At 40.0% G+C, this 23,109-nt stretch overlaps 2 protein-coding genes across 2 annotated transcripts in view; both read right to left on the reverse strand.

The window, feature by feature from the left end:
• Window positions 1-1,912: 1,912 nt before the first annotated feature.
• Window positions 1,913-9,692, reverse strand: LOC148047220 (uncharacterized). The gene is given in 5 exon segments (XM_087711237.1): window positions 1,913-3,127; window positions 3,129-4,806; window positions 6,918-7,044; window positions 8,017-8,130; window positions 9,171-9,692. Coding segments are annotated over 5 exon segments (2,436 nt in total). The 5' UTR covers window positions 9,531-9,692; the 3' UTR covers window positions 1,913-2,970.
• Window positions 9,693-11,472: 1,780 nt separating this feature from the next.
• The window catches only part of LOC106545502 (uncharacterized), a 28,447-nt gene continuing 16,810 nt past the window's right edge, over window positions 11,473-23,109 (reverse strand). Inside the window, 4 exon segments of the mRNA XM_087707993.1 lie at window positions 11,473-16,496; window positions 16,498-18,070; window positions 18,494-18,620; window positions 21,060-21,173. Of these exon segments, the coding sequence (XP_087564119.1) occupies window positions 16,205-16,496; window positions 16,498-18,070; window positions 18,494-18,620; window positions 21,060-21,173 (2,106 nt within the window). The 3' untranslated portion in view covers window positions 11,473-16,204.

Consider the following 23,109-nt stretch of genomic DNA (forward strand, 5'->3'; position numbering starts at 1 on the left):
TCCTCTCCATTCTGTTGTACCCTATGGTGAAGGTATCTTTTTTTTCTAAAGCGGGGTGTATCCTTTATTTGCCTTGGTTCTCTATATCTGTGCTGTCTTTGCTAAATTTTGAAAAAAAGAAAGAAAAAAAGAGCCAGATAGGGAGACAGTAGAAAGCACACAAAAATCTCCTGTTGGTGCAGTCTGGTAGCCTTTTTAACCACCTGGAAGGGAGGCATAAGGCTATGAAGCTTTCAAGGCGGACTACTTCTGAGTTTGCTGTTGATGCTTAATAAGGAAGCCCAGAAGTGGACTACAAAGGAAATTAAATAGCAAGAACTGCTTGTCTAATACTCAGCCAGGGAAGCAGCCTCACCATATACACACTAATAGATGGGACTTTGGAAAAGGAGGAACATTATAGCACTTGTTAGCTGAGAAGCACAAGGCAGGAGATAATATACCTTCTTGGATATGAAAGTAATACGAGTTCTTTATTTCTCATGTCCACAGTAATAAATGATGTGATCTGCTTATCAAAATGTCCAATTCCAGTTATGTCAATAAATTGTGATAGAGGAAAAGGTACGATAAGACTAACAGAAAAAACTAAGTGTGTAGGAAGAAAATACAACTGGAAAAAAAGATATAAACATATATAGTAGCTTTCAATATTTTCTACAGCAGTTATGTAGAGTTATATTTGAGAGTTGGAGGTTTGTTTTCCGAGCTTGTGGGTTGGTTTCTGAACATTTCGTTAACAGGCTAAGTAAAATCTTCAGCAGAATTTGGGGAATGTCAGTGTTGGTGTTCTGCTTATAAAGGCTTCATGTGGTCAGTAGGTCCTGTTATGGGAGGCTCACCTGAAGTGAGTCTGATGTGACTCTCCCATCAGACCAGTGTTATATTTTGAGCAGATCTTAAAGAATATGAGCAGCATTGAGTGACAGACTAACATAAAGGAATGCATTGCATAAAACAACCTCAAAGTACAAGGGGTACAGTTATAATAATAATAATAATGATGGCAATTAATGTTTCTTGAAAATATTCCATCCCTAATTCTAGCTAACTTCTGTTGTGAAACTAAGCCTTTATGAAACATCCATAATTCATTAATCTACATGCAGCCACCATATAATCCACTAATAATTGATATGACATCCTGTTTTTCTATATTATATATATCAAAGAAAAGATGTTATCCAAAGCAGCTTATGGCTCCTTGAGGTGTCATTAAAAAACACTTTAAAACTTACAACAAATGCAGCCAAAATTTGAATGTCTTTATTGGTTATCATTTATTCTGTGTAATTGCATGCCACAACCAACTACCCCCTGTGTTTTGTAAGTTATGTCTAAAAGACCATTTCCTTTGGTAGTTTAATTTCTTGTGCTGAGACCATTGGAGCATTGGAATATTTTTGCATAACAATAAAATCAAATGCAATGTACATAGAGCACAGAAAAATGGAGACATACTTTACCCTGGTTCAGATTCCATGGCTAAATGCTTAGATGTAAAGGTTTGACATTTCTGCAGAGGAACATAATTTGTTCATGGAGGACAAACAGCTCCCTTCAGCCAACAAAATCTTTTAATGGGACCAATTCTTTGGACATTTCATCAGGAAGGACAGCAATACAGGTACTTCTCAACTTACCACAATTCAGCCCAACTAAACAAGACAACTAAGTCCATCACATCCCAGTCTGCAAACATTTATGCCAGTTGTTAAACGAATTACTGCAGTTTTGAAGTCAATCATGTAGTTAAGTGACCCTCCCATCAACTGTTTGAAGTTTACAAATGGAAATCACCTGCTCCCAGAGCACTAAAACCATAAATAAATGTGTTGGCAAGTGCCCAAATTCTGATCACATGATCATGGGGATGCTGCAATAGTCATAAGTATGAGAACTTATCTAAGTCATGTTTTTTCATTTTATTTCATTTATTTCACAGTAACATTGAACATTCACTAAATAAACACTTGAAAGCAGAGGACTAATTGTATGGATTCTTTTAAGAGAATTAATTTGTCCTTCTGGGTGTCAAATAATGAACCCAACCAATCCAGCAACTCAAGTCTTGACATGTTTAGCTTTCTCAAAGAACTGGTTTATTGAATTCATCATTTGGGCACAGTTGAAAAGCAAACCAGCTCTGGCTATTTCCCACTTTCAGTAATTCAAGATTGGACAGCTCCCTCACTTGTCACAGGTCACGTTGTCCAACTAGGTGTTCTGGCATCTCCTTGGAAACCTCTTCTAGTCTCTGGCCAGCACCTGTTAGGATAACCTTGGTTCCCACAAGACAGTAAGTTGTTGATGTCTGGTCTGACATTCCAAAGCTCTCTTCTTCCCTAAGTGTGAAAAGCTGAGAAAGAGAAAATGGTTGCGACACACCCGATCCATTTCAAAGTTGACACCTAAATAAAGCTCTTTCCATATTCCAGTTTATTCCGTGTGGATCTTTTGTGTTGAGCCACATGAAAGTCTGTATTGAAGCCCTTTCCATACTCTCCATTTATACATTCTTTCTGCTCTATGGATCCTTTAATGGATATAGTAAGGTCTCTACTCTCACAGAATCCTTTTCCAGACTTCCTGTAGGAGTCTGTGCATCCTCTTACAGGAACTAAGAGAACTTTTTAAATGGAAGATTGCTGTATACACAGAACATTGATAGGAGTTCTCCTGTGCGTATCCTTTGATGCATAGTAATGTCTCTCCTCTCATATCCTTTTCCACACACCATTCAGTTGTTGTTTCTCCTCTCTGTGGATCCTCTCATGACTATTAAGATTACCCACACACTCTGCATTTATATTGTTTCACTCCTGTGGATCCTCAGGGTTATCAAGACTATTCCTGAAATTGAAACTCCTTTCACTCTCTATGCAATTATTTACTTCCTTACCTGTGTGACTCCTTTTATGAAAATTAAGTTCTCCAATTAAAACAAAAGACTTTCCACATTCCTCACAACTATAATTTCTTCCTTGCGTGGATTGTTTGATGGATAGTAAGGTCTGTCCTCTCATAGGATCCTTTTTCACACTCCATGCAACTATGTTTTTCCCTTCTATGGATCATCTCATGGCAATCAAGATTGCATCTGAAACGGTAGTTCTTTCCACACTGTGCATTTATATGGTTTCACTCCTGTGTGAACCCTTTCATGAACAGTAAGATGTATTTTCCGAGTGAAACATTTTCCACACTCCACACAGCTATATTGTTTCTCCCCTCTATGGATCTTCTCATGGCGCTTAAGATTACGCTTGAAACGAAAGCTCTTTCCGCACTCTGTGCATATATATGATTTCACTCCTGTGTGAACCATTTCATGATCAGTAAGATATGCTTTCCGAATAAACTGCTTTCCACACTCCATGCACTTAAACGGTCTCTCTCCTGTGTGGATTCTTTTATGAGAATTAAGATTTCCATTTGAAATAAAGCCCTTTCCACATTCCAGGCATTTATATGGTCTCTCCCCTGTATGAGTCCTTTGATGGATGGTAAGACCTGTGTTCTCAAAGAATCTCTTTCCACACTCCCTGCAGCTATGTTTTTTCTCCCTTATGTGGATCCTCTCATGGTTATCAAGATTATTCCTGAAACTACTTTCATTCTCTATGCAATTATTTACTTCCTCACCTGTGTGACTCCTTTTATGAAAATTAAGTTCTTCTATTAAAACAAAGGACTTTCCACATTCCTCACAACTATACAGTTTCTTCCTTGTGTGGATCATTTGATGGATAGTAAGGTCTGTCTTCTCATAGAATCCTTTTCCACACTCCATGCAACTATGTTGTTTCTCCCTTCTATGGATCATCACATGACGATTAAGATTGCACCTGAAACGGTAATTCTTTCCACACTTTGTGCATTTATATGGTTTTACTTCTGTGTGAACACTTTCATGTTCAGAAAGAGAACTTTTCTCAGTGAAACATTTTCCACACTCTATGCAGCTATGTTGTTTCTCCCCTTTATGGATCCTCTCATGGCGCTTAAGATTACGCTTGAAACGAAAGCTCTTTCCGCACTCTGTGCATATATATGATTTCATTCCTGTGTGAACCATTTCATGATCAGTAAGATATGCTTTCCGAATAAACTGCTTTCCACACTCCATGCACTTAAACGGTCTCTCCCCTGTGTGGATTCTTTTATGAGTATTAAGATTTCCATTTGAAATAAAGCCCTTTCCACATTCCAGGCATTTATATGGTCTCTCCCCTGTGTGAGTTCTTTGATGGATGATAAGAGCTGTGTTCTCAAAGAATCTCTTTCCACATTCCCTGCAGCTATGTTTTTTCTCCCTTCTACGGATCCTCCCATGTAAATGAAGAATACTCCGGAAACAGCTCTTTCTACGCTGTATGCATTTATATAGTTTCTCATCTGTGTGAATCTTTTTATGAAAGTTAAGCTTTCCTATTAAAGCAAAGCCCTTTCCACATTCCTCGCAACTATATGATTTTTCTGCTATTTGGCTCCTTTCATAGTCATAAAGGGTAGCCTCACTTCTGAAGCTCTTTCCACATTTTCTATATATTTCAGTCTCTCTGTTCAGTGTGGAATCCTTCCCCAAATTTACGATCTTATGTGGCTTGTATTTCATCTGACGTTTCTCAGGTAAAGTAACAGAAAAGGAATGATGAAGTGTGGAGGATTCCTGTCCTCTACCTTCTGAGTGGCTTCTCTCTTGTCTTTTTGAATATGCTTGATGGTCAAACATCATTTCTACTTCATAGCTTGTTGTTTGCAGTGGCATTAACCTTTCCTGATTCTCATTCTCAATTTCATCATCTGCTTGGAAGAAAAAAAATAGAAATCCCTGTTGAAATTTAGAGCTGTTAGGGAGGAGGAGATAACATCTTGTGTGGTGAGGAGAACCAACACCCCCATTTTTCTGTAGGGGATTTGGCCGGTGGATGTCAGGTTTGGATAGCTGTTTTTTTTTTCTAGAAGAAAGAACTGGAGATTGTCCAAATATACTTTATGCATCTGATTTTTGTAAGCAAACAGCAAAACTTTTCATTTCTACAGCTGCTTATGATCAGCTAAAAGTCCTGGGTTGCATCATGCGCTGAACCATAAATGCATCCTTATCAATTGCTGGATGGCATTATCTTCAGTCCATTTTAGAGGAATATCATAGCTTTGCAGCTTTCTAAATTATTTTTTGTAAACTATTGCAATATATAGGCAATCAGTTATTTTAGAGTTCTTTCTGGAAAGCTTTTAAATGCTTTTGAAACTGATTTAAAATTTATGAAGTTATTTAGAAAGAACACCCTGTTTGGGGAAAATCTATTGTTTATGAATTAACTGTAAAGCCAAACCTTGAAGGTTTATTAACCAAAGCAAAAGATAGCTACTTTAAAGGAATATTCGAGTTTTACTTAAGTTTTTGATCTTTACTGAAAATAGAGTTTACTATCGAAAACCAACAAATCCCTCTGGAGACTACAGACAAGGGTTCACTGGAATTACAACTGCAGTTGGATGATTGAATTGAAATGTAAGAGATTTTTGGAGTCATTTCAGGGAAATTACAAGTGGATTTGAAATATGGTAAGAATTTGAAGAGAAAGGAAAAGCAAAGCAAAGTAGAAACAAATATGTGATTAAAGAATGGTTGGGAGGAAAAGTACCATTTTAAATTGAAATGCAAGGGATTTTTGGAGTCATTTCAGGAAAATTACAAGTGGATTTAAAATATAAGAATTTGAAGAGAAAGGAAAAGGATAGTACAAACAAATATGTGATTGAAGAATGGTTGGGAGGAAAAAATGCTTTTTCTGATTATTGGAAAAATAATGAGTTATTTCTGCTGATGTTGAATTGTTTGGAGTGGATAGTTTCTTGTAGAAATGTGTAATAGTGTTGAAAAAGACATTATGTAGGAATTTGGTAATATTTAATACAGGGGTGGGTTCTGGCCAGTTTTACTGCCGGTTTACTTGCGTGTGCGCTTTGCATGCATGTTGTATGCGTGCTGCGTGTGCATGCGCAGTTCAATTAAAAACAGGATGGCGCCACTGACCAGAGAACCAGTTCAGGGGCATGGCAGGCCTGGGTCGCTGCTGGTTCCGGTGACCCATGCTGCCATATCACTACTGGTTCAACCGACTGGGCCGAACTGGTAGGAACCCATCTCTGGTTTAATAGTTTTAAATTCCTTTTCTGCAAAAACATCATTTTTTAAATTTTATTTTGTTAAAAGAGGGATGTGGAAGGCAAACTAAATGGAAATAGGGACTATATTAGTAACTACATATCATTAACTTTATTTTTTACTATTTCTTTGCTAATTAGTAAGATCAGAAGATTTAGACATGAGTTTATAGAATATTGGGTGATGGAATGAAGAGTAATTTGATTGTATTATGAAAGACAGTGTTAACATTTAATATACATGCTGTAGATGAAGGGGGAAATTTCATATACATGCACATACATACAGGGGTGTTTCTGTTCTGTAAATATTTTTTTTCTTTTTCATTTATTTTTAAATTCATTTTGTGTAAGTAATTTGTTTGTATAAGATAATCTTTAATAAAATTATGTCAAAATAAACATCAGCTGTTGAGGGGGTCTTCTGCTGTAAAAAGTATGCCCATCTGCTTTACAGATATGCCATCAGCCATGAATCCAGCTTGGAAATGTTGGGTGCAAATGGTTAACTAGGAAATTCTGATGATATCCAAGGGATTTTTTCAGCTGGAAACCCCATTAAGACTTTACTGTTGACTGGACAATGTGGGGTATTTTCCAAAGCTATGGTGAGCATTTCTAACAAGGCCTTAAGTAGAAAAGATTGCCTTAAGCAATTTGAGTACATGATATTCCCTGTTTACTTATGACAGAAATAACTTCCCCCAATTAATGGAATCCAGAGCAAAGTGGGACCTTACCCAGGGCAGACATATTCCTAAAAGCCTCCAGTGAGATTTCTTTGCACAAATCTCTCTGGCCTGAATCCAGCAGCACCCACTCTTCTTCTGTAAAGTCCACAGTGACCTCCTCAAAGGGATCAGAGCCCTAGAATGAGAATGTTCATTAATAGACAATCCCAGAAAGGTTTTGTGCATTTTCTCTCTTATTACACAACAGAACTTTGCAAAAATGAAATGAGCATTTTCTTGGAGGAGACCTTGTGGCTGTAAAGTCCCCAAGTCCCCCTCTCCCTAAGTGCACAAAGCACACCTGCATCCAAGTTTTTGAATAGCAACAGCCATTGGGGAGCCTCCTGGTGCGTTGGAATAGCAAGGATTTGTGGAACTGAATCCACTGACTAACTTGACTTCAGGAGAACATCCATTAGCAATTTCTTCTCCTCCCTTTCAGAATGTTAGAAATGAGCCTGGAAGTCTTAAGGCACTTGAAGAACATCCTAAGAGCTGTGGTAGCACAGTGGTTAGAATGCAGTACTGCAGGCTACTTCTGCTGACTGCCAGCTGACTGCAAATTGGCAGCTTGAATCTCACCGGCTCAAGGCTGACTCAGCTTTCTATCCTTCCAGGGTTGGTAAAATGAGGACCCAGATTGTTGGGCCAATATGCTGACTCTGTAAACCACTTAGAGAGGACTGTAAAGCACTGTGAAGCAGTATATGTCTAAATGCTATTGCTATTGTTACTGATGCAGTCATTTAGTGTTGAGTTTGAAGATTTTTCATGGAAAATCTATTCTAAAGACACAATATTTCTGTAGCAGTTATTAGGTTATTCCAATAGTTTCAACTCATGGGATTAATTTTTTTAATTAGTTTCCCCATTCTTCTGTAAAGTATTACAAAATATTAATCAAGCAAATTACATTGCCTAATAGCCTGTTAGACTGTTATTGTCTCTTATTTCTATCTTCAAAATGACCTTGGAAGTTCAATGAATGAGGTTCATTCTGAGCAAGATAGTGTGTTTGAATACAAATAGACTCAGCGTTTGACTATACTGTAGAAACAGCTCATGAACAAGAGGTGAACTGCTGCTCTCGGAAGAAACCTACAGTTACCTGCTGTAGTATCCCAAGTTGGATCCTCCTGAAAAGCAGTCCCTGAGAAGGAGTACATCGATTTCCTCTTTCCCAGAAATCTGCCAAGATCTCTCTGGTGAACGGCTCCTGCATCTGAAAAAAAAAGCCTGATTTATAATCCACATTCAAAGGACTGTATTTATGTTACTTCACTTCTCTTACCTTTGGAATTCCCCAACACGTCAAAGTGAGAGAATTCAAAGATTCTGATTTGAAGGTAGCTGCTATTTCTGAATAAATGTCTGCCATTTTTGTGAAGTGTGTCATTAGCTCTGTTTATTTCCTCTTTTCATTCTGATCAGGACTTGCTTATCTTCTTCCCTTCTCATGATAGCTGTGGCCTTTCCTCTTTTGTGGATGTACCTATGCCTGTTCTATCTCTTCCTCCAGGAATCTTTTCCTTTATATTTAGAAAGCTTTGTCTCTTGAGTGTGAAGGAATTGATCATCCCTTCCTTTTCTTTTGGTTCCTTATGCCTCTTGCAGTGGAAAAACTACCAACCTGGCAATTCAGGGACAGACCTTGGGATGAACACTGAGATGGTTTTGTGAGGGACAGTCTCTTTTGGGGAATTGAGAAACACTTTACATGATGTTTTTCAGTCTGGCTTCTTAAGCATTCCCACAGATCATTACATTATACCATCATGATCATCATCATTTTAGCCATTGTCTGTCCAACTGCAGGATGAAGGCCTCTTCCGAATATTTCCAACCAAACATAAATATATCAACATATGTTCTTATATGCTTTCAGTGATATTTATAAAGAAGAGAAGCAGGCAAGTTAAACTTTAAAATAAGATTTGCTATGTCATTAATGAGAACAAGTAGTTTGAAGAATACAGGCTGAAAAGGAACAACTCTTCAATTCATTCATGCATTAAAGGGCAAAGAAAGGATTCTAGCCTCCTCCCTCAAACTGTTGGATGTCCTTACAGCCCTGAGGCTGAATTTCTCATTCCTCCCATGGATTTTTCTCCAAAAGGAAAACGAAGCATTTCCCTCAAGAACAAGTACATTCTCAAAGTATCAAGAGTTCCAAGAAATGCAGACATCTTTTTTCTGAATTTCTTACAGAGGCTGCTAAACACATCAGGGTCCCATGCATCCCTCACGGTTGACTCTTCTCACCTGCCACCCCTTTCCGGGCTCTGGGGCAGCTGCAGGACCGAGGAGGCAGCCTTCAACAAGGGCCACCGCCTGGGCGCAGCTTTCCGCCCCGCACTCCCTCAGCCAGCCCGCCAGCTCCGGGGGCAGCAGGGCCAGTAGCTGCTCCAGCACCACCAGGTCCAGCATCTCGGCTTTGCTGCTCTGCTCGGGCCGCAGCCACCCCCGGCACAGCCGGTGCAGGCGGCTGCAAAGCGCCCGGGGCCCCTCGGGTAGGCCCCTCGGGCTGCCGCTTCCCTCGCCGGTCTCCTCTCCGCCGCTTCCCGCCCCCGGAGATCCCTGGCCTTCCATTTGGTCCCCGGCTTCAGCGTCGCCGAAAGGCATCTTTCAGTCACGGCAGAGCCTCCGCCATCGTTCGCTCCTTTCCCGGGTTCGGGGGAGGGGGAGAGGAGGAATGCGGGCTCCGCTCCCTCAGAGTTTCTGCGCCTCAGCAGGGCAGCCGCATATCGTTCCCGCCAAAATTTCCTGCGCCGTCCCGGCCTCACAGAGCCTGGATCACAGAGCCCTCCTTCCTAGAGAGGCAACACGCTGTACGCGATCGCTGTTTCCTCCCCTTGGCTAGAGAGCTGCCCCCCTCCCCGAGTAAAAGCGAAAACACCGTTTCTGTTATGTACTGTAGGCATTACTTTCTACGTCTTCTGCGCATGCTCTTTTCCGTTGTGCCGTCAAACTCATATTTGGGTGGGGGGTATTTTTTGGGAGGGGGGGACAAGAATTAAAGTTTCTCTCTTCTCAAGAAGAGAATCAACCTATTACTAGGGAGAAATTTCCCAGCAGTGACAACAATAAATCAGTGGATCAGCGTGCCTTCAGAGGTTGCAGGTGTTCCATCACTGGAGGTTGTCAAGAAGAGACTGGACAATCTACTGCCTGTGCAGTGGGTTGGACTAGAAGACCTCCAAGATCCCTTCCAACTGTTATTCTGTTAGACATTTATGTGGACCTGTTTTGCAAGGGAGTGGGCAATTATTTATGTTGAACTATAAAAAGTATTGAACCAGGGAACACTCCAAGGGTGTGCTGTCTGGGAATTGGGAATGAGTTTAGGAGGCTGGAACACACCACTGACACACTAGGATGGGAATAGGTGGGGTGGGATCTGCTACTGTTAACAGCCTACCCACTGGCTCCCATAGCATCCTTTGTCCATCACCAATGTAATTAATTGTCCTGCCCCATTGATCCACGCAACTTAATCATCCTTCCCCTTCCCGACCTTCCTGGGGCTTGTCTTTCTTCCCCAAATTCTCGTGGAAATGCAGATGTGGTTCTGGGATACTTGGGGGAGAGGGAGAGATTTGAGGAAGGAAATGGGAGAAATGGGAGTCTCAGGGCAGGGGCCAAGCAGTAAATTTATACATTTATTATTAAATAAGTAAATGCTTTGAGGAATCTATTAGGCCAGGTTTTTTTTTTGTCCTGTTATCTTAATCTGTTTCCCTATGATGATTTTATGGAGTTTTATTTCCTTTTTCTACAGAGTGCAATCTGCCTTTTACTTGTTTAGTTTTTTTTCCTCCTCCTAGTCTGCAAATCTTGACATTTTATTCACCTTTTCTGCTTGGCTGTGCCTGGCCAGTTGATTCTTCAAGAGTTGATTCTTTTCCAAGGGAGTATAGATTTTTTAATATAATAAAATTCAGTAATGGGTTTTCCTCCTAGGTGATGGACTGAAATGTGGCACTCTGTATTGCTGGCCATGATAACTGGGTCAGATATTGAAAAAAAGAAAACAAGGGGACAGGTCACAAGAGTTAATTAATTAGGTCCCATGCTTACAATGTCTTAATTTCCCCCCAAAGATATGCTGAAGTGGTGAGGAGTAATTGCCATGCTGAACAAGGCTTTTCCTTTGAGGTGCTGATGCCCTTCTCTCCTCCCCCCCCCTCCCTAGAAATGTTCGCTATGGTCAGAAGATAACAAAGGGAAATCACAAGATTTCTGTAGCTAAATCTTAAGAAGAAAAATGCAACTAGTAAACAGTAGAGAGCACACAGAAGGTCATTTATTAGTGCAAGCTTTGTTAAGTCCATGGAGGGGAATTGAAAATTCTCAACAATTAATTTAAGTTTAGGACTTGGCCCCTTGCCAGGAAATGATGCACTACAAAAGAAAAATAAATAGGAAGGGCTACTTGTCTAACCAGATATTTTCCAGGTGTTAATTAAAAACAGTACGTCACTTTCAGGACACTCAGAGTAACATTAGAGTAGGAGACTGTGAAGTCAAATCCCACCTTAGCCATGAAAGCCAATTACTCTCTTAGCCCAACCCACCTCACAGGGTTGTTGTGCAAATAGGCGGGGAAAGGTATGTTAGATATATTCACTTCCTTGAATTATTTGTAATAATAAAAGCACAATATAAATAAATAACAAAAAACTAACCCATTAATTAGCAGCGACTCTTAAGAAAGTGACAGGAAATTGACAGCACTTGGTGGCTCTAAGTTGAGAAGGCAAACGTGGGGTGGGAGTTAATATTCCCTTCTTGGCTATGAAAACAGTTATTTTTTTCTTTATCATATGCTGAGTAATAAACTTTCTAATCTTCTGCCTTAAAGTGTCCAGTCCATTTCAATTTGCTAAAGTTGAAAATTCCAAGTGTTTTTGTAATATACTTTTTATTAAAAGTTTTAAAAACAATAATAGAAACTGATTCAAAAAGGAAAAGGGCGAGAAATAACAGAAAAAGCTCAGTGTGATAAGAAAATAGAAGTAGGAAAAAAGAAAATTATATAAAAAAACATTCTTCACAGGTTAAGTAAAATTATATTGTAACTATCTCCAAGTTACAGCATGACATTCTTTTTTCCATATATCTATCTAATCATCAAAACAATAAATCACAAACTCGCAAACTCATTTTTAATTTTTTTTATGCAAACAGTCCATAAGTAGTTTCCAATGTTTGGTTTGTTTCATCTTTTACTACACTGACCTTTCCTGCATTCAATTTTCCAGTTCCCACTATAGTTGACTTTATTGATTTGAATTTTCTTTTCCTACACAACATCAGCAACTACAGGTGAAACTCAAAAAATTAGAATATAGTGCAAAAGTTCATTTATTTCAGTAATGCAACTTAAAAGGTGAAACTAATATATGAGATAGACTCATTACATCCAAAGCAAGATAGTTCAAGCCGTGATTTGCCATAATTGTGATGATTATGGCTTACAGCTCACGAAACCCCCAAATCCACAATCTCAGAAAATTAGATTACATGCAATCAATAAAACAAGGATTGTACATAGAACAATATTGGACCTCTGAAAAGTATAAGCATGCATATGTACTCAGTACTTGGTTTGGGCCTTTTGCAGCAATTACTGCCTCAATGCGGCGTGGTATGGAAGCTATCATCCTGTGGCACTGCTGAGGTGTTATGGAAGACCAGGATGCTTCAATAGCGGCCTTCAGCTCTTCTGCATTGTCTCATGTCTCTCATCTTTCTCTTGGCAATGCCTCATAGATTCTCTATGGGGTTCAGGTCAGGCGAGTTTGCTGGCCAATCAAGCACAGTAATCCCATGGTCATTGAACCCGGTTTTGGTGCTTTTGGCAGTGTGGGCAGGTGCCAAGTCTTGCTGGAAAATGAAGTCAGCATCCCCATAAAGCTCGTCTGCAGGAGGAGGCACGAAAAGCTCCAAAATCTCCTGGTAGACGGCTGCGTTGACCCTGGACTTAATGAAGCACAGTGGACCAACACCAGCAGATGACATGGCTCCCCAAATCAACACAGACTGTGGGAAACTTTACACTGGACTTCAAGCATCTTGCAGTGTGTGCCTCTCCATTCTTCCTCCATACTCTGGGTCCTTGGTTTCCAAATGAGATGCAAAAGTTGCTCTCATCAGAATAGAGGACTTTGGACCACTGAGCAACAGACCAGGTCTGTTTTTCTTTAGCCCAGGTAAGACACTTCTGACGGTTTGTTGTTCAGGAGTGGCTTGACAAGAGGAATACCACATTTGAAGCCCATGTCCAGGATCCGTCTGTGTGTGGTGGCTCTTGATGCACTGACTCCAGCCTCAGTCCACTCCTTTTGAAAGTCCCCAACACTTTTGAATGGCCTTTTCCTGACAATCCTCTCCAGGCTACGGTCATCCCTGCTGCTTTCTGTGTTTTCTTCCACACTTTTCCCTTCCACATACTGTAACTTTCTATTAATGTGCTTTGATACAGCACTTTGGAAATATCCAACTTCTTTTGCAATTACCTTTTGAGGCTTTCCCTCCTTATGGAAGGTGTCATTGATGGTTTTCTGCGCAACTGTCAGGTCAGCAGTCTTTCCTATGATTGTGATTCCTACTGAACCAGACTAAGAGACCATTTAAAGGCTCAGGAATCCTTTGCATGTGTTATGGCTTAATTAGCTGATTAGAGTGGGACACTTTGAGCCTAGAATATTGCACCTGTTCACAATATTCTATTTTTCTGAGATTGTGGATTTGGGGTTTTCATGAGCTGTAAGCCATAATATCACAATTATGACAAATCACAGGCTTGAACTATCTTGCTTTGCAGTTAATGAGTCTATTTCATATATTAGTTTCATCTTTTAAGTTGCATTATTGAAATAAATGAACTTTTGCATGATATTCTAATTTTTCGAGTTTCACCTGTAGATGCCTTGAGGCTTTAATGTAGCAATTCTTCAAAGAAAGCTCTTTCTACTGTACATTCCATGCATTTATAAGGTTTCATTCCTGTCTAAATTATTTATTCATTCATTCATATTTATTATAGTTGACTATCTCCCAAAACATGACACTGATACAATAACAAACATTCTACAATTTTTAAAAATTTAATATTATTAAGAGTAGGAAAGGTAAAGGTTTCCCTCGCACATATGTGCTAGTCATTCCCAACTTTAGGGGGCGGTGCTCATCTCTGTTTCAAAGCCGAAGAGCCAACACTGTCTGAAGACGCATGACTAAATGCTGAAGGCGCATGGAACACTGTTACCTTCCCACAAAAGTGGTCCCTATTTTTCTACTTGCATTTTTACGTGCTTTTGAACTGCTAGGTTGGCATAAGCTGGTACAAATAATGGGAACTTACTCCGTTACGCAGCACTAGAGATTCGAACCACCAAACTGCCAACCTTTCTCATCAACAAGCTCAGTGTCTTAGCCACTGAGCCACCATGCCCCTTAAGACTAGGAAAAAGGATTCAATATTATAAGGAATACACCAACCTCACTGGTTCAACAGTTTTTTGAGATTCCCCAAATCTGTTGACATAGCCATATTATTTTGAGGAACTTCCAGAAGGATGGGTGCCAAGGTAGAAAAGCCCATCTCCTCGGTCCTGCCACATGTACCTCCTTAATAGAGAGGATCCACAACATACATCTTCTGCAAGATCTGATAGGATAGGCAGATATACTCATGAAGGGGCCCCTCAGGTAACCCAGCTTCATGCCCTGAAGGACTTTAAAGGTAAAAAAACAGCACCTTGAATTGGTAATTAAACCAGCAACTAATGTACCTTAAAGATCAGAGGTGTAACATATGCTGTTACAGAGGCCTGCAAAACTGCCCACATCATCATATCTTGTATCAACTGATACTTCTGGATGCTGAAAGGCAGCTCTATGTAGAACTCATTATATGAATTCATCTGGGCATGAATGACTGTAAACAGAGCCTCCTGATCCAGGAATGGCCACAATTGGCACAGAATACAATAAGCTGTTCAAAGGCCCTCTTAGCTAAAGTTGCCACCTGCACTTTGAATAGAAGTCATGATTTTGAGAGGACTCCTGGTTGTGCAGTCTTTTAGCAGTAAGTAACATTACTCTTGGTATTTAACAGTACTTCTATGGTTTCTCATTTCTGTGCATTTGTTTGCAAGTAGGAGTACTGCTTATAATCAAGTTCTTTCTACAATTTACATAATCTACAGTTCCTGCCTGTGTCTGAAATATTTAATAGAAATTAACACAACTCTTCAGATTGAAATGCATCATTAATGTTATAAATGTAGGCAATTCCTGTTGTATAGAGGTTTTTTTTTAAAGGTAAATTAAGAAAATCAAAGCCATCGGGTTTTCTGAATTCCTTAATCTTTTTGTGGACCGTTGATTGCCCAGGACAGATGCCATTGAGAAATCATGGAACAAATTCATTTATACAATTTGGAAAACTGAAAAATCAGTGGGGGAATCATTGTTTGGACAATGGGGGAATCATTGTTTGGACAAGGTCACTTGGATTATAAAAACATGCATTTGAATGGCTTAAAATGTTTAAATGGGATATAGAAGTAATTTCCTGTTTTGAAATTTGAACCCTAGGCAGATCCCCCTAGAAGTCCTGCACAAACCTCCCTCTTTAGGGAAAATAAAATAAAATGTTAGTAAAATGAAATAAAATATAAAGTGCCAAGAGCAACTAAGATGATTAGAGACAAAAATATATGAAGAAAGGTTGGAGGAATTGGGTATGGCCAGTCTAGAGAAAAGAAGGCAAGAAAAGAAACAATGGATGGACACTAATCAAGGAGAGAAGCAACCTGGAATTAAGGAGAATCTTTGTAACAGTGAGGGCAATTAACCAGAGAAACAGTTTGCCTTCAAAAGTTGTAGGTGCTTCATCACTGGAGGTTTTTAAGTAAAGACTAGACAGTCATCTATCTGAAATGGTATAGGGTCTTCTGCTTGAGCAGGGGGTTGGACTAGAAGAAAGACCTATAATGTCTCTTCCAGCTCTATTCTGACTGAGATTGAGAAAACATACCTCTTCATCTCCTTAAGCTATAGTTTTTCTGTTGTTCCACCTTCCATAACTGATTATCATGACCATTTTCTAGATTCATTTGACCACAGATCAAGCACTCAAGCCCTACTGAGATAACCAGCTTTTAAAGATATATATGTTCTCCATGTCTCACAAATCAAATATGTGCAAAAAGTATGAGTGAGACAATGGTGCACTTTACAGATACACCCATACTCCTGAACATTTCTATGATAACTCTCCAGTATGATCATACTATTACTAGTAAGGCCACTGATCCATCTTCAGCTCTTACCACATGCGAGCACTTGAGTATTTCCCTGTGGGGATACTTGGAAGGTAAGTAATATTCTGGTTCAAACCAAAGATCTTTGCACATTGCATATACTAGTATTTTTTTTCTCCCATGTCTGGCTCCTTTGATGATGAATGTTGACTGAAGCTCATTCCTAGGATTTATATTTTTTTCCCCTCCATGACTCTTTTTATGAGAATTAAGTGCACAATTTTCAATGAAGCTTGTTCCACATTCCATTTTTTCTTGTATGGATCCCTTTATGAGATGTAAAGATGCTGTAGTCATTAAAGTCTTTTTCACACTCAATTGATGTATATGGTTCCTCCCTTGTGTGAATACTTTGTTGGCAAATAAGGTCTCTGTTGACAATCAAGGTCTTTTCCCATTCTAGGTATTTATATGGGTTATCCCCTGCGTGGGTTCTTAGGTGGCGTGTAAGGTCTCTCTGATCAAAATAGCTCTTTCCACACTCCATGCACTTATGTGGCCTCTCACCTGTGTGGATCCTTTTATGAGAATTAAGCTGTCCTTTCTTAGCAAAGCTCTTTTCACATTCGATACATTTATATGGTTTCTCCCCTGTGTGGATTCTTTCATGATCAGTAAGATTTCCTTTCTGAGTGAACTGCTTTCCACACTCCATACATTTATATGGTCTCTCACCAGTGTGGATTCTTTTATGGGAATTAAGTTGTCCTTTCTGAGCAAAGCTCTTTCCACATTCCAGGCATTTATAAGGTTTATCTCCCGTGTGGATCCTTTGGTGGCGAGTAAGATCTTTATTGTCAAAAAAGCTCTTTCCACACTCCAGGCATTTATATGGTCTTTCCCCTGTGTGGATCTTTTGGTGGCGAGCCAAATTACAGTTTGTACTGAAGCCCTTTCCACACTCTGGGCATTTATAAGGTTTCTCCCCGGTGTGAACCCATTGATGAGAATTAAACTGTCCTTTCTGAGTAAAGCTCTTTCCACAGACAGGGCATTTATATAGACTCTCCCCTGTGTGGATCCTTTGATGGGTAATAAGATCTCTATTCTCAATGAATCGCTTTCCACACTCCCTGCAAGTATATGTTTTCTCCCCTGTGTGGATCCTGTTATGACGAATCAGATGGCCCTTTGTTCTGAAAGCTTTTCCACACTCAGTACATTTATAAGGTTTTTCTCCTGTGTGGATCCTTTCATGACAAGTAAGATGTCCTTTTCGAGTAAATCCCTTTCCACACTCTAGGCATTTATATGGTCTTTCACCCATGTGGATCCTTTTATGATGAGTAAGCATTCTATCCTGACAAAAGCTTTTTCCGCACTCCATGAATTTATATGTTCTCTCCCTTTTGTGGATCCTTTGATGATTAAAAATACTGTTGATAGTGAAGTTCTTTCCAGACTTCATGCAGAGTTTCATATCTCTGCTCAGATTGAAATCCTTACCAACTTTTATAAACGTATGTGATTTGTATTTCCTATACAGTTTCTTAAGTAAAGTAAAAGAGAAGAAATTATTGATGTATTTTCCATAATTTATAAAGCCTTTAGTTTGACATCTGCTATACTCAGGCAAATCAAACTTATTTCCCCCCCTTTTGCTGGATTTTCCCTTTTTCTTCCCTTTCTGACCTTGTTGGGTCAGGAAGCCATGGATTTCAATAGGCAGAGAAGTGGGGGAACTGTCCCCCATATCTTCTGAGTGTCCTCTCTCTTGACTTATTGGATCCCCTTCATAGTCAAACATTATTTCTTGTACTTCATGCTTTGTTGTTTGCAGTGGCATTAATCTCATCTGCTTGTCATTCTCATTCTCCAGCCCACCACCTGCTTGGAAAAAAATAAGTTCCCATTAGAGTTTAGAATGGCTAAGGAGGAATGTCTACCCATCTCAAAAGCATGCCTTCATGTTCCAACTTTGGCATCAGCCATTTGTCTCGCTAGGAGATATTGGGCCAAATTGTTATCTACGATGGATATTTCTGCCAAGGCCTTTCTCTTGTAGAATAAGTGATGTGATGATTGCCTTGGACAAAATTGCTTCTAAAGATCCTATGTTTGTTTGTGATCTAATGGGCCTCTGGTCATTGATTGATTTTATGAGATTAGGAAACATATGAAGGGAATACATTCAGGTAGTGGCCAGGTCGGAGTCATGATCATCTTAAGCAACTGAGTGCAGGAATCTTCTATGTTTACCTTCCTCTGAGAAACCCTTCCCCAATGAATGGAATGCAGAGAAAAGAGTCTTACTCAGAGTAGCCATATTCCTAGAAACCTCCATCAGGACTTCACTGCATAAGGCCCTCTGTCTGGGATCCAACAGTGCCCATTCCTCCTCTGTGAAGTCAACAGTCACCTCTTCAAAGGAATTAGAGCCCTAGAAAGAGAATGTTCCTTACCATTCAATCCTAGGAAAACCTTGTGAGTTTTCTCTCTCACTGCACAAAATGGAAAACAGAGCTTTGTAAAGGACCAAACAGACATCTTCTTACAGGAGAGGTAGGTGCACATACTGTAGTCTGTGGGGCTTGAAAACCTTTCCTGTCAGGTTGCTGTCAAACTTCACAAATTATGCCTTACATGCATCCAAGCTGTAGAATGGCAATTTAGCCCCCATTGGGGAGCCTCCCAGTGACCCACAATAACCTAGCAAGGAAGTTTGGAGGAGCAGAATTCCCTGATCTGACCTCACTTGACTTGGGGGAATTCAAAATTAGTTAGAAAATGGGACACATCCTCTTGGAATTTCTTCCCTGGCTTACCGGTAATTCAAAATGTTTCCAGGATATAATGCTGGAAAGTCTAAGTCATTTGACTAATAATCTGGCTGTTGTAGCCACTTAGCACTGACTTTTACATGAGAAATCTGCTCTTCATGAGATTCATTGTTAAGTGGATATGCTGATAGATTTCTGAAGCAATTTTGATGCTATTCATAGTCTTTCAAATCAGGGATTTCATTTTTAACTGGTTTTCAGTAATTCTTAAACAAATAAATTACATTTCCTAATATAAGCTAATTCATTATTTCAGTCTGTGAATTGTCTGTTTGTATGTCCAAAATGATTATAAAGTTGATTGTACAGTGGGGCAAAAAAGTATTTAGTCAGCCACCAATTGTGCAAGTTCTCCCACTTAAAAAGATGAGAGAGGCCTGTAATTGACATCATAGATAGATGAGAGACAAAATGAGAAAACAAATCCAGACAATCACATTGTCTGATTTGGAAATAATGTTTTTGCAAATTAGGGTGGAAAATAAGTATTTGGTCACCTACAAACAAGCAAGATTTCTGGCTCTCACAGACCTGTAATTTCTTCTTTAAGAGGCTCCTCTGTCCTCCACTCATTACCTGTATTAATGGCACCTGTTTGAACTTTTTAGCAGTATAAAAGACACCTGTCCCCAACCTCAAGCAGTCACACTCCAAACTCCACTATGGTGAAGACCAAAGAGCTGTCGAAGGACACCAGAAACAAAATTGTAGACCTGTACCAGGCTGGGAAGACTGAATCTGCAATAGGTAAGAAGCTTGGTGTGAAGAAATCAACTGTGGGAGCAATAATTAGAAAATGGAAGACATACAAGACCACTGATAATCTCTCTCGATCTGGGGCTCCACGCAAGATCTCACCACGTGGGGTCAAAATGATCACAAGAACGGTGAGCAAAAATCCCAGAACCACACGGGGGGACCTAGCAAATGACCTGCAGAGAGCTGGGACCAATATTACAAAGGCTACCATCAGTAAAACACTACACCGCCAGGGACTCAGATCCTGCAGTGCCAGACGTGTCCCCCTGCTTAAGCCAGTACATGTCCGGGCCCATCTGAAGTTTGCTAGAGAGCATTTGGATGATCCAGAAGGGGATTGGGAGAATGTCATATGGTGAGATGAAACCAAAGTAGAACTGTTTGGTAGAAACACAACTCGTCGTGTTTGGAGGAGAGAGAACGCTGGATTGCATCCAAACACCATACCTACTGTGAAGCACAGGGGTGACATCATGCTTTGCGGCTGTTTCTCTGCAAAGGGACCATGACGACTGATCCGTGTACAGGAAAGAATGAATGGGGCCATGTATCGTGAGATTTTGAATGCAAACCTCCTTCCATCAGCAAGGGCATTGAAGATGAAACGTGGCTGGGTCTTTCAGCAGGACAATGATCCCAAACACACCGCCCGGGCAATGAAGGAGTGGCTTCATAAGAAGCATTTCAAGGTCCTGGAGTGGCCTAGCCAGTCTCCAGATCTCAACCCCATAGAAAACCTTTGGAGGGAGTTGAAAGTCCGTGTTGCCCAGCGACAGCCCCAAAACATCACTGCTCTAGAGGAGATCTGCATGGAGGAATGGGCCAACATACCAGCAACAGTGTGTGCCAACCTTGTGACAACTTACAGAAAACATTTGACCTCCGTCATTGCCAACAAAGGATATATAACAAAGTATTGAGAAGAACTTTTGATATTGACCAAATACTTATTTTCCACCATAATTTGCAAAAAAAAATTTTCCAAAGCAGACAATGTGATTGTCTGGATTTGTTTTCTCATTTTGTCTCTCATAGTTGAGGTCTACCTGTGATGTCAATTACAGGCCTCTCTCATCTTTTTAAGTGGGAGAACTTGCACAATTGGTGGCTGACTAAATACTTTTTTGCCCCACTGTATGTGACTCATTGGCTCATTCAGAGGTGGTGGTGGGGAGAACACAGTGTTCAAATGTACACAAATTCAGTATTTGGACAGAAAAAGCAACTCATGAATGGAGGAAGTTTGAACTCTATTGCTTTCAGAGGAAACCCAGACTTACCTGGCAAGGTACCCCAAGTTGGATCCTCCTGAAAAATAGCTCTTGAGAAGGACTGGATCTATCTTCTCTTTCCTGGAGTTCTGTTGAGATCTCCCTTGTGAACAGCTCCTGCATCTGAAAGAATAGCCTTGTTTATGATCCACTTTCAGAAGACCATAACCAACCTTACCTTCTGTCTCCCCATCTATACTTCTGTAACCCAAATAAGAGAACTCAAGGTTTCTGCTCTCTCCCTATTTCTCAATAAATCTCTGCAATTTTTGTGAAATGCTTAATTGCCTATTTTTATTTCCTCTTTTTATTCTGATCAGGAATTCCATCTTTCTCATCTCATTTTCTTGATAGTTATGGTGTTTCCTTCTTTAATGTACTTGCTCCTGGTCTATTTCTTCTTCCAGGTGTATCTTCCTTTAGACTGAAGGTAGTAAAAGAGTCCAAGATCACGGGGTGAGCATGCGGTGCCCACCCCCAGCCTGTTTTTACTCCCAGCTGCAGGGAAGTCTATTAGGCCCAAAACGAGGAGGAGTGCATGCGCTGGGGGGTGCACATGCATGCCCAGGTGGTGGGGCACATGGGGTGTGCCCCGTGCTCATTGCATTATTTCGGCATGCGACAACAAAAAGCTATCACAGATATACAGATCAAGAAGCCACAGTACAGAGGGAACACAGTGAATCAGAGTGGCAAAAGAGGTTGCCATAAAACTGCATACTGTATGCTGAATATCTCAAGTAATCCTCAAGTTACAACCACAACTGAGCCCAAAGTTTCCATTGTTTAGCAAGACAGTTAATGATTTTGCTTCATTTTACAAGCTTTCTTGCCACAGTTAAGTGAATCACTGCAGTCGATTGTGATTTATCTATAAATTTATAATTACAATGAATAATAGAATAAAATAAATGATAATAGGTACAGTAACCAGCCATAGAATGGGCAGTGAACATATCAAAGTGGTGGAGACGTTCTGTCTTTTAGAATCAACCTTCAACCTTCAATACTAATGGAACAAGCAGTCAAGAAACATAGCACCGATTAATACTTGGTAAAGCAGCCATGAAATCCATAGAAAAGATATGCTATCATATCTCTATACCTACAAAAATCACAACTATGCAAGCCATGGACTTCCTTGGGATCCTGTAAGTGAAAGGTGAAGCAATAAGGAAGACTACTTGAATTTTGGAACCAGAACTTTCCTGAATATATCTTGGACAGCCAATTAAACAAACTGATGGATCATTGAACAAATCACCCAGAGTTCTCAATAGGGGGCATACATAACAAGGCTCAAATTATCCCATTTCAAATACATTATGCAAAAATCAAGCTCTTGGAAGAAAGTAGTAATCCTGGGAAAAGGTGGAAGGAAAAAGAATAAGAACATGACCAGCAGCAAGGTAGATGGATTCAGCTGAAGTGGTGATGAATGATTCACCTTTGGGAGAACTGAAATAACAACTTAGGGATATATTGTTATGGAGAAGATCTATCTATAGGGTTGCTAGAGTTGAAAACCACTTGAGGGCACAAAACCAATTAAGCTCTTTAGCAGTAGGGGATCTATTTCCCCTTTCATTTGTGTTTCCTTTTGCATTTTGTGATGAGTAAAGCTTGATTTAGACTTGTCTGCAACTACACAGAGGCATCAATGCATACCTATGTTTTGAAGGTGTTGCTGGGTAAATGTAGGTTACAGATGGTTGCAGATGGGTCTCCCAATGAAACCCACTGCCTCTCCTGTCCTCTGCTCAGCATTGAAGGCTGTCAAAGACCTGTACATGGTCCCTTAGTCCAGACGACCTCAAACCTCAATTATACATCGTGTGGAAATGCACATCCTGCATGCCGATTGGTTGATCCGGTTTCTTGTGCTTTGTTCTGGCAAGCAAAATTAATGGGGGAAGCCGAATTCACTTAACTGCAGTGATTTGCTTAACAACCATGGCAAAAAGTTTGTAAATGTTGTAAAACTGGACATGACTCACTTAAGAACCACTTTCTTTAACAATAGAAATTCTGGTCTCAATTGTGGTCCTAAGTTGAGGAG

Source organism: Thamnophis sirtalis, unplaced genomic scaffold (assembly GCF_051295495.1).
Source record: "Thamnophis sirtalis isolate CommonGarterSnake01/CBP01778 unplaced genomic scaffold, rThaSir2_p1.2 scaffold_3, whole genome shotgun sequence".
Classification (NCBI taxonomy): domain Eukaryota; kingdom Metazoa; phylum Chordata; class Lepidosauria; order Squamata; family Natricidae; genus Thamnophis; species Thamnophis sirtalis.